This window comes from Hyperolius riggenbachi, chromosome 9, assembly GCF_040937935.1.
Source record: "Hyperolius riggenbachi isolate aHypRig1 chromosome 9, aHypRig1.pri, whole genome shotgun sequence".
NCBI lineage: Eukaryota > Metazoa > Chordata > Amphibia > Anura > Hyperoliidae > Hyperolius > Hyperolius riggenbachi.
In genome coordinates, this window is record NC_090654.1 from 220,654,394 (window position 1) to 220,669,017 (window position 14,624).

The window sequence follows — 14,624 nt, forward strand, 5'->3', positions numbered from 1 at the left end:
ATATTCCTCTAGGGGGCTCAAAAAGCAAACACGAGACGTTGGTAGCTGATTTTGAAAGTTTCACTGCTCATTTGCAGAAAACCTTATAGCAACGCCAGAACAAGATGCCAGCAGAAGCATGTGAGAGCGACCCTAAATGCGCAAGTGCTGAATTTACCGAACATCTACCTTCTTTTGTCAGGCATTTGCAATAAGGAAACTCCTCTGAAGCCTTTTCTCTGTCACCAATAGATCACCCCTTCTAATAATGATAGGCCAGATATCAGCTTTGATTGATTTTCCCATGATAAATACTGGTTTTGGATCATCCCATTTTTAAAATCGAAGGACTGTTTTGCTGATGAAAAGATTCACTGGAATTATTTCTGCAAATTTGAAATGTGTAAATCTTGCAATTTAATTAAAATGATCTATGCAGGTAGCCAAGGAGACGGATTACAAGTGGAGAGGGTAAATGAGAAGCTCATAACGCTGGCTTGTATGCCGAAAACGATAGTCAGGAAGTGTATTTGATTGGCCCAATTCCAAGCTGCAATCAATTTGAATGTGTGCACAAGACCGGACTATTAGTATCTCATTCATCATCTCTAGTTTCATTCAAACAGGGTCCTAGGCAGGGTAGCAAGTCCCCCCCCCCCTTCCCCCATGATACATGCCCATTGTCTTTATCTTGGCAAAGATGTAAAAGTTTAAAAGCCTCTGTGAGAGAGACGCTAGGCTGAGTTATAGACATTTATTGCTGTATACTCCATCCCCTATTGCCTGATGAGGAGGGGCCACACCTGCGAAACGCGTTGCTCTGACCCTTTGGAGTGTATGTATAAATGAATTTGCTTGTTGATATGATTTCAACGTGATTTTGTGTCTGCTTGGAGGAGGTAAGTCCACCACCGCCTCCCTCATTTTTAAAAAAGTTTTAGCTACTTTCATCCTTTTGGCACCTCTGTTCATTTCCACATTGTCCCTATGGTTACTTCCGGATGGCACCTATCATGATGTCAGAGGTGCCGGAAGTAACCATGGTGGCCAGAGCTAAGCGGCCAGCAGGAGGGGGGGGCACGCTTTGCACACAGCTCACTTTGGTGGAGAGGAGGGGTTGGGGGGCACAATTTATCTGTTGTTTGGGGTCACAAAAACCTTAGCAGCACCCCTGCTCATTCACTATGGCTGTGTTGCTAAATGGTTGGCAGGCTGCCTGTGTCAGAATTCCTGAAATTCCGTTGGCAATACTTTTCTAATGTTTGTAATATCTTGACAATGTTTCTTAACTACTTGAGGACCACAGTGGTAAACCCCCCTAAAGACCAGGCTCATGTTTACTAAAATGGCCACTGCAGCTTTAAGGCCAAGCTGCAGGGCCGCACAACACAGCACATGAGTGTTCCCCTCTTTTCCCCCCACCAACAGAGCTCTCTGTTGGTCGGGTCTGATCACCCCCCAGTTGTTTATTTTTTTTTAAATAAATATTTATATGTGTGTTTTTACTATTTGTCTTTTTTTTTTTTTTTTTTTTTTTTTTACAAACCTCTCCCTCCCCCCACCCGGCCAATTCTGACGATCGGCTGTCATATGCTTCTGCCCATGAGAGCCGATCGCTCTCTTGTCCCCCAGGGGGACAGCCGTGTCACACGGCTTCCACCGTGACCACGCCCATTGGCGTGGGGCGGTCTTGAAGTAATTAATAATTAGACACATGATACTATTCAACGAAAGTGGATTTGTCATTCTCAAAAGTGGGAAAGTGGATTGGTCAGCCTTTAGAAGCAATCTTGCAGGGACTCTCCAAATCTACTCCTAAAAGAGAACCTAAAAATAAAAAACGTGCGTTTTGTGAAATAGTAATAATAATGTGTTGATATTTATGAAGAAAACTTCATAACTTCTTCGAAGCAGTTATTGGAAATAAACTGGAAGTTATGTTTCCCTTTATACAATCATATTTTAAATTGTTTTGGTTGGTTGTTTAGACCTTTACCCCAGCAGCCTGTAGCAGTACAGTAGAATATTTCATTAAAAGCATTATCATGCAAAGCACTGTGTAATAGTTGAAACATATGCAGCCTCGTTTTGCTGTGATTAGAACTTTGTAATAAGTCTATGTGGCGGGATAATCTCAGTAAGCATAAGTTGAACTGTGACTTTCACCTTCCATTAGGAACATCCTAAGGGAATTCTTCCCACATTAATCCTTATTGTTCAGTAGTTGAGAAAGTCATTTAATTAACACTGTCCAAGGGAGCCACCCAGTGCAGCAGTTGTGGACAAAAGTGACGGAACAGGTTAGCAAGTCAATGCCCAACTGCTATTGCCTAACTTTTGATAGGAGATGTCAGCAATGTTTGCACTATGGCTTCCAAATACCTCCCCCCCACACACACACACACACACCATTAATAGAATAAACAATAGCACTTGGCTATTCCAAATGCTGTTTATAGCACAGCCAGACTCCTCCAACCACCCTCGTGTCTCTAGAGGTAACTTAATATCTATCCTATGGGGTTAAACAATACTATTAGAACATAAAATAGCCCTCTGTTGCATTAAGCCCCATCTAAACCATACAATTTTTTGTCCGATTCGATTCATTGACTCGATTCGATTCAATCCAACATGTTCGATCGGGATTCGATTCAATTTGCCATTGTTTTGCAATGGCAAATTGAATCGAATCGAATCCTGATCGGACATGTCGGATTGAATCAAGGCCAATCAATGAATCGAATCGAATTGAATCGGACAAAAAATTGTATGGTGTAGATGGGGCTTAAGAGTGCCTTTATTGGTGTAAAAGCTTGCACATTTAAGAAATGCCATCCACGGGTTTAAGTGATTAAAGTCAAAAGCATGCAGAATCAATTCCTTTCCCATGAGCATGGTGGACAGGCATTTTCAGAATCCCCCAGTCATTTTGCCAGTGATTGTGGATTCATTTTTGCCTGGTTTAAGATGGAAAAATAAAATGTTTTATTGAATAAACAGCAAAATCAAACTATTTGGTCATACTGGCCTATATCCTAGTAGCTTTTCTCCTGGGTTTTCTTTAAGGAGATATTTTCAGATCTTACCAATTAAATGCCTTAATAGCTCCCACCATCCTAAAATACTCAAAACAATTTTGATGTTACACACGTACCTACTTTTCAATTGATAAGTTCTGAAGTTTTTTTTCTTAGATAAGTGAAAAATTCTCTCCTTGGAGAAAACTCAGTTTCTTGGATCGGGGCCATCAGCCCCTACTCAATTGACTTTTTCTTCCTGAGTTTTCTCCTAGGTGGTATTTTCAAATTTGTCAATAAAATGCCTTTTAGACCACCAGCAAACAAAAAAAGAATCACCTACTTTTTGGTACTTTTTCCACTGAAAAGTCCTGAAAAGTTATTCTAAATCGAAGATGAAAAATGATCTCCTAGGAGAAAACTCAAGAGAATAAGTGAATTGCATATGGGCCCTTATCAATAAAATGCCTTTCTAAGCCACCAATATGCAAGAAAATACTCTAAATAGTTTTGACAGTACTTTGTCATCTACTTTTTTAAGTGGTTTTTTTTAAACAAAAGAAAAACCTATGGGAAAAAGTGCATTGAATAAGGGCCATTGTGTATTATCACCTTTAGGAAAACCTATACAAGTGGGTAACATGCACCTTTCAGTGTAAAAAGCAAAGTAAAATACATAATAGTTATATAATAAAATACTATACTATTATAATTTTAACTATAAACGTAATGCATAGACTTAAACTAGTTAAAGAACAACTTCAGCTATAATGTTTTAGGTTTATTTTAAACAGAGTTAGAACATCTGAGCTTTTATTGCTTTCTATGCCTCCATTGTGAATATTTTCCATTATTTCTTGTCAATTACTTTTGGCCAGAAAACCAGGGAAAAAATCTCATCAAGGTCGCAAACAACAACAAAATCTCCAAGATGTCCTTACCCTTTTCCCGTCTGCAAAAATGTTTTGCTGCCTGTGCACTCACTGCAGCATTTTCATCTCACTTCCTGTTCTCTCTCAGTGAGACAGGAAGTAAAGATAAATATTAGATGTGAAACCGATCTAATGTAACCTAATGTAATATGTCAGTATGAAATTGAGAACATTTGTATACAAAGACAAAGACTCACTATTCTGAGTTGCTCATCTAAGCAACCACTACAGTCGCATGCACGAAAATAAGCTCCCCCCCCCATGGGGGAGTTGCTTCTCCAAGATTATGAAAAACATAAGTTTAAAAACGACTCCCCCTCCATCCAACAGCCCAAATAAACCCTTTAAAATTGTTTAAAACAGGAGGTAAGTGTTCCTGAAGACAACGGATCATTTTCACACGTTTATTAGGATAGCACAATGAACAATGCGTTTCACAGTATAAAAACTGCTTCTTCAGCTCAAATAATGTGCCTTTAAACATATAGAACAGTGCTGTAAGCTTTTGCTACATAAATCTGTACATAAGGTCAATAATAGTCATATTCCTAGATAATGTAACACTATAACCAATTCAACATAAGAAAAAAAATTATAATGAAAAAAATATATAGATCAGACATTTTGACCATACTTTTTTACCCAATATATATAACGTTCACAAACAACTGATATACAGGTACTCATAAATAAAAAAAATAATAAGTAGTATTTAGACTGGCACTATAGCAGGAATGATATACCAAGTTCCTGTGTAGGATTGTAGTAGAGAGTTGAAGTCTGACATAAGTTTATTGCCTGTCTGAATCATTCAAATAGATTCCAGTGGTGGAAGAAGTTTTATGGCACAAAGTATGCCTGAGGATAGAACAGGGATTTCATGTCTTCCATTATCTCAACACAGCTCCAGTCACATATGTTTATATACAAATGATCAACACAGAATTTTATTACTAGTTTGATCATTATCTATTGTTACCTCTCTTTTTCTGTGTTGATTTACAGTGCTGATTGCGTTATAAAATCCATGTGTATTTATAATGTATAACACCTGTCTGCCTTTCCTTCCTTCCCAGGTTCCTGGCTCTCTACAAAGGTCTTCTCCCAAAGATCATGCGTCTCGGCCCTGGTAATTCCTCTTCCTAATTATCCTCGTTAGCGATTGTATATGAAGTCATTCTAGAGTCGGCAATCAGACCTTTATTAGGTGTTATTATTCACAGTGCTATAATTACAATCTTGTACAAAAGCTGCAAGATGTTATTCTCAATTAGCCACCGGTTTATGTATCAAGCTGATTAATAGCTTCATTTAGCATTAGAAATGTAGCCTTCCATCTGTTTTGGTCCTCGACCAGACCTAGGTATGTATTTCAGGACTTCAGATACGGCAGATCTGACAGCATCCTCAGTCCGATCACCATGCTGAAAGCCGGTTGCTCTATCAACAAAGTTTTTAGCACCCGGCTGTTGAAAAAGAGCCGAACGGTTTTCTGCACCTGTGTACACCTACTTTTTAACCTTGTATTTCTTTCCTTTTTATTTTTTTTTTTTTTTTTACTCATCATGTCCTGTCAGAGCAAAGAATTTTAAACTGATTTTTGGCACAAACACTGATGTTGCGCAAACTTGTTCGGTATGAGGGCTAATTGGTGCCTGTCAAAAAAATGCTTTGAGATCCCGTTCCATGCTGTCCACCAAGTCACATTTGAATATAATGCATCTATTATACATTTCCATGTAAAATATATATCAGTTGACAGGTAGCGTTTTGTGACATCTCAATATATTCAGGCTGATTTAACAATACAGGCACAGAGGATATTCGGTTATCAGAATTCAGTAAAAAAACATTGATTAATTGCTGTGGCACTGCAATTTTGGTTACCGATATTGTACTATCAGCTTTGGGACTCTGCTTTTATCTGGGTTTTCAGCACTTCTTCCCATTAACTTACTGTCACTAACAGATGCCTTCCTCCTTTCTATCTATCTATCTATCTATCTATCTATTTTTTATTTTATTTTTTTTGCAGCTAGTTGTAGATTGTTTTGGGGTTTTTTGTAAGTTTGGGAACAGATGTCCCTGTTGGAATATAGGGTGGGGGGATAAGGAAGGGAAGTTGGGGGTTTAGGCTGGGGGGGGGGGGGACTTTTAAACTTTGTGGTCTGTTTCTGCGATGAATATGGTAGATCCAACTTCATGGCTCCTCCTCTTTGAAATAAATTAATACCAGACTGCTCTGCAGAGTTCTGATAACGGTTTGGTATTAACTTGGAATATTAGGAGACTAAATAGTAAATTTAAAAGGTCACTAATCACTAACGAGGCAACGGCTGCCACTGGGATTGTGTGGGAAACGTTTCTTAGGGGAGAGTATTGGTGTGGCCAAGCGGTCTAGGGTTGCTCCACTGCAGGGGGCAGAGGATCGAGAGAGGATTGCTGAGGCTACCCATATTCAAAGTCCCATAGAAGAGTCCTATTTGGCTTGGCAGAAGGCAGTTAAGGATCTTTGTGTTTTGCAGGTCGATAGTACTAACCAGAGTCTGCTACTACTGTAAATAGCTGAATAAACTGTGTATTCACATGAAAACCAATTTAACAGATGAGAAGATTCCTTTCATGCATTGTTCTGTCATTAAGAACTATTTAAAAATAACACATGACCAATTTAATCTCTAACAGAGTGTATACAGTGAACACAGGTATTGTCCTAAAGGATTTATCCTATTGTTTAAACTGACCCATATGTTGCACACCAGTTTGGTTGGTTTTTCCCACTAACATACAGTCATTGCCAAAATTGTTGGCACCCCAGACATTTTTCCAGAAAATCACGTATTTCTCACGTATTGCAGTGACACATGTTTTGCAATACACATATTTATTCCCTTTGTGTGTATTGGAACAAAACAAAAAAGGGAGGGAAAAAAGCAAATTGGACATAATGTCACACAAAACACCAAAAACGGGCTTGAAAAAAATTATTGGCACCCCTAAAATAATATTTGGTGGCAAACCCTTTGGAAAAAATAACTGAAATCATTCACTTCCTATAACCATCAATAAGCGTCTTACGCCTCTCAACCGGAATTTTGGACCACTCTTCTTTTGCAATCTGCTCCAGGTCTCTCTTATTGGAAGAGTGCCTTTTCCCAAAAGCAATTTTAAGATCTCTCCACTGGAGTTCAATGGGATTTAGATCTGGACTCATTGCTTGCTACTTCAGAACTCTCCATTGCTTTGTTGCCATCCATTTCTGGGTGCTTTTTGACGTATGTTTGGGGTCATTGTCCTGCTGGAAGACCCAAGATCTCGGACGCAAACCCAGCTTTCTGAAACTGGGTTCTACAGTTTGACCCAAAATCCTTTGGTAATCCTCAGATTTTGTGATGCCTTGCACACATTCAAGGCACCCAGTGCCAGAGGCAGCAAGACAACCCCAAAACATCATTGAACCTCCACCATATTTCACTGTAGGTAGTGTTCTTTTCTTTGTAGGCCTGGTTTTGTTTTCGGTAAACAGTGGAATGCTGTGCATTATCAAAAATCTCTATCTTGGTAACGTTTGTTCACAAAATGTTTTCCCAGGAGGATTTTGGCTTACTCAAGTACGTGTTGGCAAACTGTAGTCTTGCTTTTTTAGGTCTCTATGTCAGCTCAGCAGTGGGGTCCTCCTGGATCTCCTGTCATAGTGTTTCATTTCATTTAAATGTCAATGAATAGTTTGCGCTGACACTATTGCTTCCTGAGCCAGCAGGACAGCCTGAATTTATTTAGAACTTGTTTGGGGCTGCTTATCCACCATCCGGACTATCCTGCGTTGCAATGTTTTATCAGTTTTTCACATCTGTCCATGCCTATGGAGATTAGCTACAGTACCATGGGTTGCAAACTTCTTGATAATGTTGTGCACTGTGGACAAAAGCACATCAAGATCTCTATAAGATGCTTTGCTTCCCCCCCCCCCCCCCACACACACCCTCTTTTGTTGGAGAAAAAGTGTGTCTTATATTCCAAAAAAATACGATTCTTCATTTTCCAGAAAAATTTCTGGGGTGCCAACAATTTCAGCCATAACTGTAGCATATACAGCATAAGGCTGTTTTGTGAATAAAGAAATCAGATGCATTTCCACCAATTTAAGTGGGCAGGGGGGATAGAATCCACTGGGTTGCAGTGCGGATCTGGAATCTGCTGAATCTACGCGCAACCATCTTTGACGGGATTGAGCTACCAGCTACTAAAAAGAAATCTGCTGCATCAGCCGAAAGTATATTTGAGCAAGGTGTAAAAAGTGATGCCATGTTGGCATGGCTTGCTAGCATACTCCAGCAGTTACTATCCCTGCTAGTACATAGAGCAGACATCAGGGCCCATTCACACTAGAGCGTTTTGCCGTCGATTTTGGCCAAACACTCAAACGCTAGCGCTTTTGAAAGCACTAGTGTAATAAAACCCTATGGGCCCGTTCTTACTTCAAAATCGGGAAACACAAACGTGTAGCCTGCACCATTTTCAGGCGATTTCCCGGCGATCGCGTTTCAGTGCTAGAGAAGCACTAAACGCGATCGCGGAGAAATCGCGGCACTGTCCAGTGATTTTTCCCCGTGAAATCACGGAAAAATTACTCTTGCAAAACGCTGGCAACAATCGCCGGAGTTTTGCGCTTCTAAGTGTGAATGAGCCCTCAGAGTGACCGAACCCCAAGCAATCAATGAAGAATTCTTGCTGTACTACAAGCTCCTGTATTCTAGTAGGTCCAGCTACACTGAGGAGGAGATATCTAACTATTTATCAGATCTTGTTTTTCCACAAGTTGACACGGCTGCTGGGAGTTACTTACCTATGATGTGGTCATGTCAGAGGCTAGCGGGGTTGTGTGTAATGTACTTGTATGTTTTAGGATTTCGGTTCAGGATAAAAAGAATTATGGAAAAGAAAAACCCTAAAGTCCCACTTCTGCCCCGTATGTAAACCCCCTTCTGGTGCTTAAATCTAATACCACACTCAATGTTTCCCCCTTCCTTATGCCTAACTTGAATCTTCCATCTGTCCCCCAATGTGCAGTCTTTCCATAGGCTAAGGCAGTGGTTCCCAGCCTTTTTGGAGTCGTGACACATCAAACCAAACGTTCAAATCTCCGTGACACGTAAACTAAATGCATGTAATGAGAGACAGCGTTTCCCCAGTAAATGCACATAATAAGAGACAGCTTTTCACCAGTAAATGCACATAAGAGACCTCTTTTCACCAGTAAATGCACATAAGAGACAGCTTTTCACCAGTAAATGCACATAAGAGACAGCTTTTCACCAGTAAATGCACATAATAAGAGACAGATTTTCACCAGTAAATGCACATAATAAGAGACAGCTTTTCACCAGTAAATACACATAATAGGAGACATCTTTTCACCAGTAAATGCACATAATGACAAACAGCCAGTTGTCCCCAGTATATGTAGCCAGGGATATATGTGCCCAGTATATGTAGTCAGGTGTATATGTGCCCAGTATATGTAGCCAGGTGTATATGTGCCCAGTATATTTAGCCAGGGGTATATGTGCCCAGTATATGTAGTCAGGTGTATATGTGCCCAGTATATTTAGCCAGGGGTATATGTGCCCAGTATATGTAGTCAGGTGTATATGTGCCCAGTATATGTAGCCAGGTGTATATGTGTCCAGTATATTTAGCCAGGTGTATATGTGCCCAGTATATTTAGCCAGGGGTATATGTGCCCAGTATATGTAGTCAGGTGTATATGTGCCCAGTATATTTAGCCAGGGGTATATGTGTCCAGTATATGTAGTCAGGTGTATATGTGCCCAGTATATTTAGCCAGGGGTATATGTGCCCAGTATATGTAGTCAGGTGTATATGTGCCCAGTATATTTAGCCAGGGGTATATGTGCCCAGTATATTTAGCCAGGGGTATATGTGCCCAGTATATTTAGCCAGGGGTATATGTGCCCAGTATATGTAGTCAGGTGTATATGTGCCCAGTATATGTAGTCAGGTGTATATGTGCCCAGTATATGTGGCCAGGTGCCCCCCCCCCCAGGAGGAGAGAGCGAGGGAAGGAGAGCGGCACCTCAGGGTGCTCTCCCTCTCTCTCCTCCGGAACGAAGTGCGTGGCAGGCAGAAGGGCGGAACTTACCTTCCGTGTCTCCGTCTCGTCGCCGGCGCGGGATGATTTGCCACTACTCTGGTCTGATCCAGACCAGAGCAGCGGCTACTGCACCAGAACTTCCGGCGCTTGGAGCGACACGGAAGGTAAGTCCTGCCTGCTGCAAACACCTGACCGCAGTTCGCTCCGGAGGAGAGAGCGAGGGAGGGAGAGCACTAAGGTGAGAGAAGGGGGGGAGATGGCTCCCTTCTCCGCCGCTGCCCACAGCTCTTCCTCCGCTGCGCTGCTTTCCTCCGAGAGCTGACTGACACTGCGACACATACCCGAAGCTGCCGTGACACATGTATGTGTCGTGGCACATGGGTTGGGAACCACTGGGCTAAAGCATAGTTTCCTAGCTCTAATTATTGTATATATAGTTTTCCCCTTACCTTAGCCTAAAATATTGCCTACCCCTAACCGAAAACCCCATTCCTTAAATGTACCTGAAAGTGGTCTATGCTGTACAGAGATGTCCTGTATTATCGTAAGAGAAACAGAGGCGCCAGCAGGATAAAAGGTAATAAAAATTTTAAAATTTGCTGGGAGGCAGTGGTGAACTTACCTCCGGAAGGCAGACTCAAAATACTGCCTGAATTAAACAAATAAATTTATTATTGGTACCCCAAAAGATGCAACGCGTTTCGCAGGCACAGCCCGCTTCATCAGGCAATAAGATAGGGGACAAACGGTAGCTCGTCAGTAGCACGAATGGCACCTCTGTGACAGAGGTGCCATTAATAAATTTATTTGTTTAATTCAGACAGTATTTTGAGTCTGCCTTCCGGAGGTAAGTCCACCACTGCCTCCCAGCAAATTTTAAAATTTTTATTACCTTTTATCCTGCTGGCGCCTCTGTTTCTCTTACGATAATACTGTGTCCACCCCTGGTGGAGGGGTGACCTACCCCTACTTTCCTGATCTACAGAGAGCAACATCTTAATCCTGAGTGAGGACAGGTCTAATCTCCTCACCTGCATCTACATTGGTTGCCTAAGAGGTAACCCATGTTTGTGAGTATATTCATCTCACACTTACATTTATCCACGGTTTCCAATACATACTACACTATATTGGGCTCTCGGTGTCTCCTATTTATTAGAGATGTCCTGTAGTTCAGCACATTATTTTCTAGGTATTGTTTTTGGCTTAATTTCAAGAAATCTTCTAAAAACACAAACACAAATGGGAGAAATTACAAACCTTCTATCGTCAGCATTTAAACATAGCCTAGAGTTATTTTCTGATAGCCATTTGCATGAATTGTTATGTCTAGGGCTGTTTTTTATTTTCTTAGAACAGTTGTCCAGATGGTTAAGCTGTACTGAGTGCTTATGCCTAGTTTCCTATATTACCCTACATGTACCTAATGCATTCATATTTGCCAGGATTGGGAAACAATCTTATATCTATCAATCAGACACTTGTTCTGACTGGTCATTTTTGTGGGGACTGATCAATCAGATAGGGTAGAAAAAAATGTTCTGAAGACTATTCCTGTGAAGGTTCTGATTTATTTATAGCTTAGTGCAGCTTAAAGAAAACGTAAAGTAGCTTCAATTGGACACTTTTTAGTGTTCTGTTAGACGTTTCACCACTTCTACTGAGCAACTTCTTCAGTTCTGAGCCTTTCTTAGTAAAAGGGTTGTTAGGCTCCTTTTAGTCCATTATACATTCCTAGTGATACTAATTCACCATGACTTAAAGGACCACTATCAAGAAACATTTTAAATTTCACCATTTCCCTACCATAGGTAATTTCCCCTTAAAAAAAACAAAGGAATTTTCACATACCATGCTCCTCCCATTCATTCCCCAATAATTTTATTGCTGCTTATCACACCAAAATGATCTATTTATTGTTTTTCTTTCCACAAATTAGGCTTTCTTTGGGTGATACTTTTTGCTAAGAATTATTTTATTTTATATGAATTTTCCCTGATCAGATGGACAGTATGATACAATAAAACCATATTCTGTCTACAGAGTGTGCAGCCTCTTTGGATAATTTGCAAATTACCCTCTGTCCGCCAGCATAGCTGCAATTGACGATGTGATCTGTGCTGCTCCCATTTCACCAGCACCCAAATCAACTACTTTGATTACTACTATGTTCATGCTGTGGGGTCACCTGATACAGGCGCCCCTGTAGAGATGGACACAGAAGGTAGCGCGCTGGTGGCCAGTTGAGTGTGCTTTGCTGCAACACTCTACAGTAGCTCCAGGGGAGCACATTTTAAATGGGGGGGGGGGGGGGAGAACTGGGGACCCAGCTGTCGGCCTTGCACTTCAGCAGTGACTCCATACATTAATAATAGATTTCATGGTGAAATCTATTTAAAATCTGTTTGCAGTTTGTGACAGTTGTATATCCTTCACTAATCGTATTTGAATCAGAGAGGTATCTATCTGATGGTCCAGTATGGTGCACCAGTTTAGTCTGGTACCCACCTGCCCTTGCTCCAATGGCACACAATTCCATGGCCTATGTGGCCTTAGCTAAGTCCTTTCCTGCCAAACCCCACACATTTAACAAACCTACCTTAGGGGGAGGTCGTTTGATATGTTTTGTGAAGCTAGCAGCACCCAGGTGCTCAATGTGCTTTAAAGAGAATCTGTATTGTTAAAATCGCACAAAAGTAAACATACCAGTGCGTTAGGGGACATCTCCCATTACCCTCTGACACAATTTCGCCGCTCCCCGCCGCATTAAAAGTGGTTAAGAACAGTTTTTAAAAGTTTGTTTATAAACAAACAAAATGGCCACCAAAACAGGAAGTAGGTTGATGTACAGCATGTCCACACATAGAAAATACATCCATACACAAGCAGGCTGTATACAGCCTTCCTTTTGAATCTCAAGAGATCATTTGTGTGTTTCTTTCCCCCTGTTCTCATGCACTGAAGTTTCAGGCTGCTTGTTTCTTCCTGCAAACAGCGTTGCCCTTGTTTGTAATTCTTCAGTATGTGAAAGCCCAGCCAGCTCAGAGGACGATTTATCCAGCTTGTAAAAGATAAGAGAGAAGAGAGAAGCTGCTCTAATCCTAAATAACACACAGGCAGTGTGCATAGAGGGGCCTGGAAGGGGGAGTTCATAGCAGAACCACAACACTGAAGAACTTGGCAGCCTTCCAGACACAGGCCGACAAGTCTGACAGGGGAAAGATACATTGATTTATTACAGAGACAGTGATAGTATAAAGTGCTGCAGTAAGCCAGAACACATTAGAATAGCTTTTTGAACTTGTAGGATGATAAAAAACAGGATGCAATTTTTGTTACGGAGTCTCTTTAAGGCTAAGAATTCTTAGAAGAAGGCCTTTCCAGTTTTGAACAATAACCAATCAGATGCTTAGTTTTTCTAAGAAATGATAGATGGAAACTCTAATGTTCTGTTGGTCAGATCATATATAAACTGTTGTTTCAATATTATCTACATTGGCACTTGCTGTATATAAATTGGCAGTAGGGTATAGGTGGAGCCAGGGAAAGTACAGTTTTTAGGATTGCTAAGGATGCTGAATGATGGGCTGTGATTCGCAGAAAATTATATTTCCACAACCAAAAATATTAACCTACCCTTATGGCCTCTCCAGTCTGGTGTTTGCTTACCTGTACTTTGTTGCTAGCCTGCATTCCCTGCCTAATGTAAGCTATGAGCAATCCCCTTCAGCATGTAAATACAAACCTGGAACAACTGACTTCCCTGCTGTGTTCTTTGTGTTTGCAGGAGGTGCGGTGATGCTGTTAGTTTATGAGTATGCCTATGCCTGGCTTCAGAAACACTGGTGACCTGGAGAGAAGCCCCGGCTGTCATTACCTATCTGCAGATCTTCCTGTTGCATGATGAAAACTGGACTTTAAAAAATAAAAAAACAAAGGTGCTGTTGCTAATGTATTTTTGTAAAAACAAAAGAAAGGCAATACATTTTTAACCCATGGAATTCTTTTTATCAGATTGTCTCGCAAATGCTTTCTGTTGTAACCATTCAGGACCACAGGCTTACACCCCCCTAGTGACCAAGCCATTTTCCACAATACAGGGCTGTGCAGCTTGGTCAGGTTGCTGCACAGTCCTACAACTTAGCACACAACTGGATCTTGCCTCCTTTTATTGTCCTTAATAGGACACTATGTCGGAGGTCTCTGATCGCTGCTGCGATCTTTGGTTATTTTTGTATTAACAAAAGGGAGGCTTTTCCCTCCCTCTCCCTCTCCCCTGTGCCGTGCTAAATCGCCATAGGATGGCGATTGGCACTCATCCCCGCCCCTCATAGGCGTCAGCCTATGAGAGGGCTTCATTCCCCAGCCAATCCGGGGGGGGCCGAGTTTCTGCCGTACAGCGCTGCAGGAGATTGCAGCGCTGTACAAACGTAAACAAAGGGGATTTTTTTTCCACGGCTAGCAGGCTGATCCCAGAGCGGAGCTCTGTGAACTGGCAGGGAACGATCACGCATGCGGTCCCTGCTAAACTGCAGCTCCAGGACTTGATGCCAATTGATGTTAAGCGGTCCTGGGGCT

At 41.3% G+C, this 14,624-nt stretch overlaps 1 protein-coding gene across 1 annotated transcript in view; it reads left to right on the top strand.

The window, feature by feature from the left end:
- SLC25A21 (solute carrier family 25 member 21) overlaps positions 1-14,043 on the top strand; it is a 485,336-nt gene extending 471,293 nt beyond the window's left edge. The window contains exons 10-11 of the mRNA XM_068251900.1: positions 5,008-5,060; positions 13,834-14,043. Of these exons, the coding sequence (XP_068108001.1) occupies positions 5,008-5,060; positions 13,834-13,895 (115 nt within the window). The 3' untranslated portion in view covers positions 13,896-14,043. The remainder of the gene's footprint in view (positions 1-5,007; positions 5,061-13,833) is intronic.
- Positions 14,044-14,624: the final 581 nt, after the last annotated feature.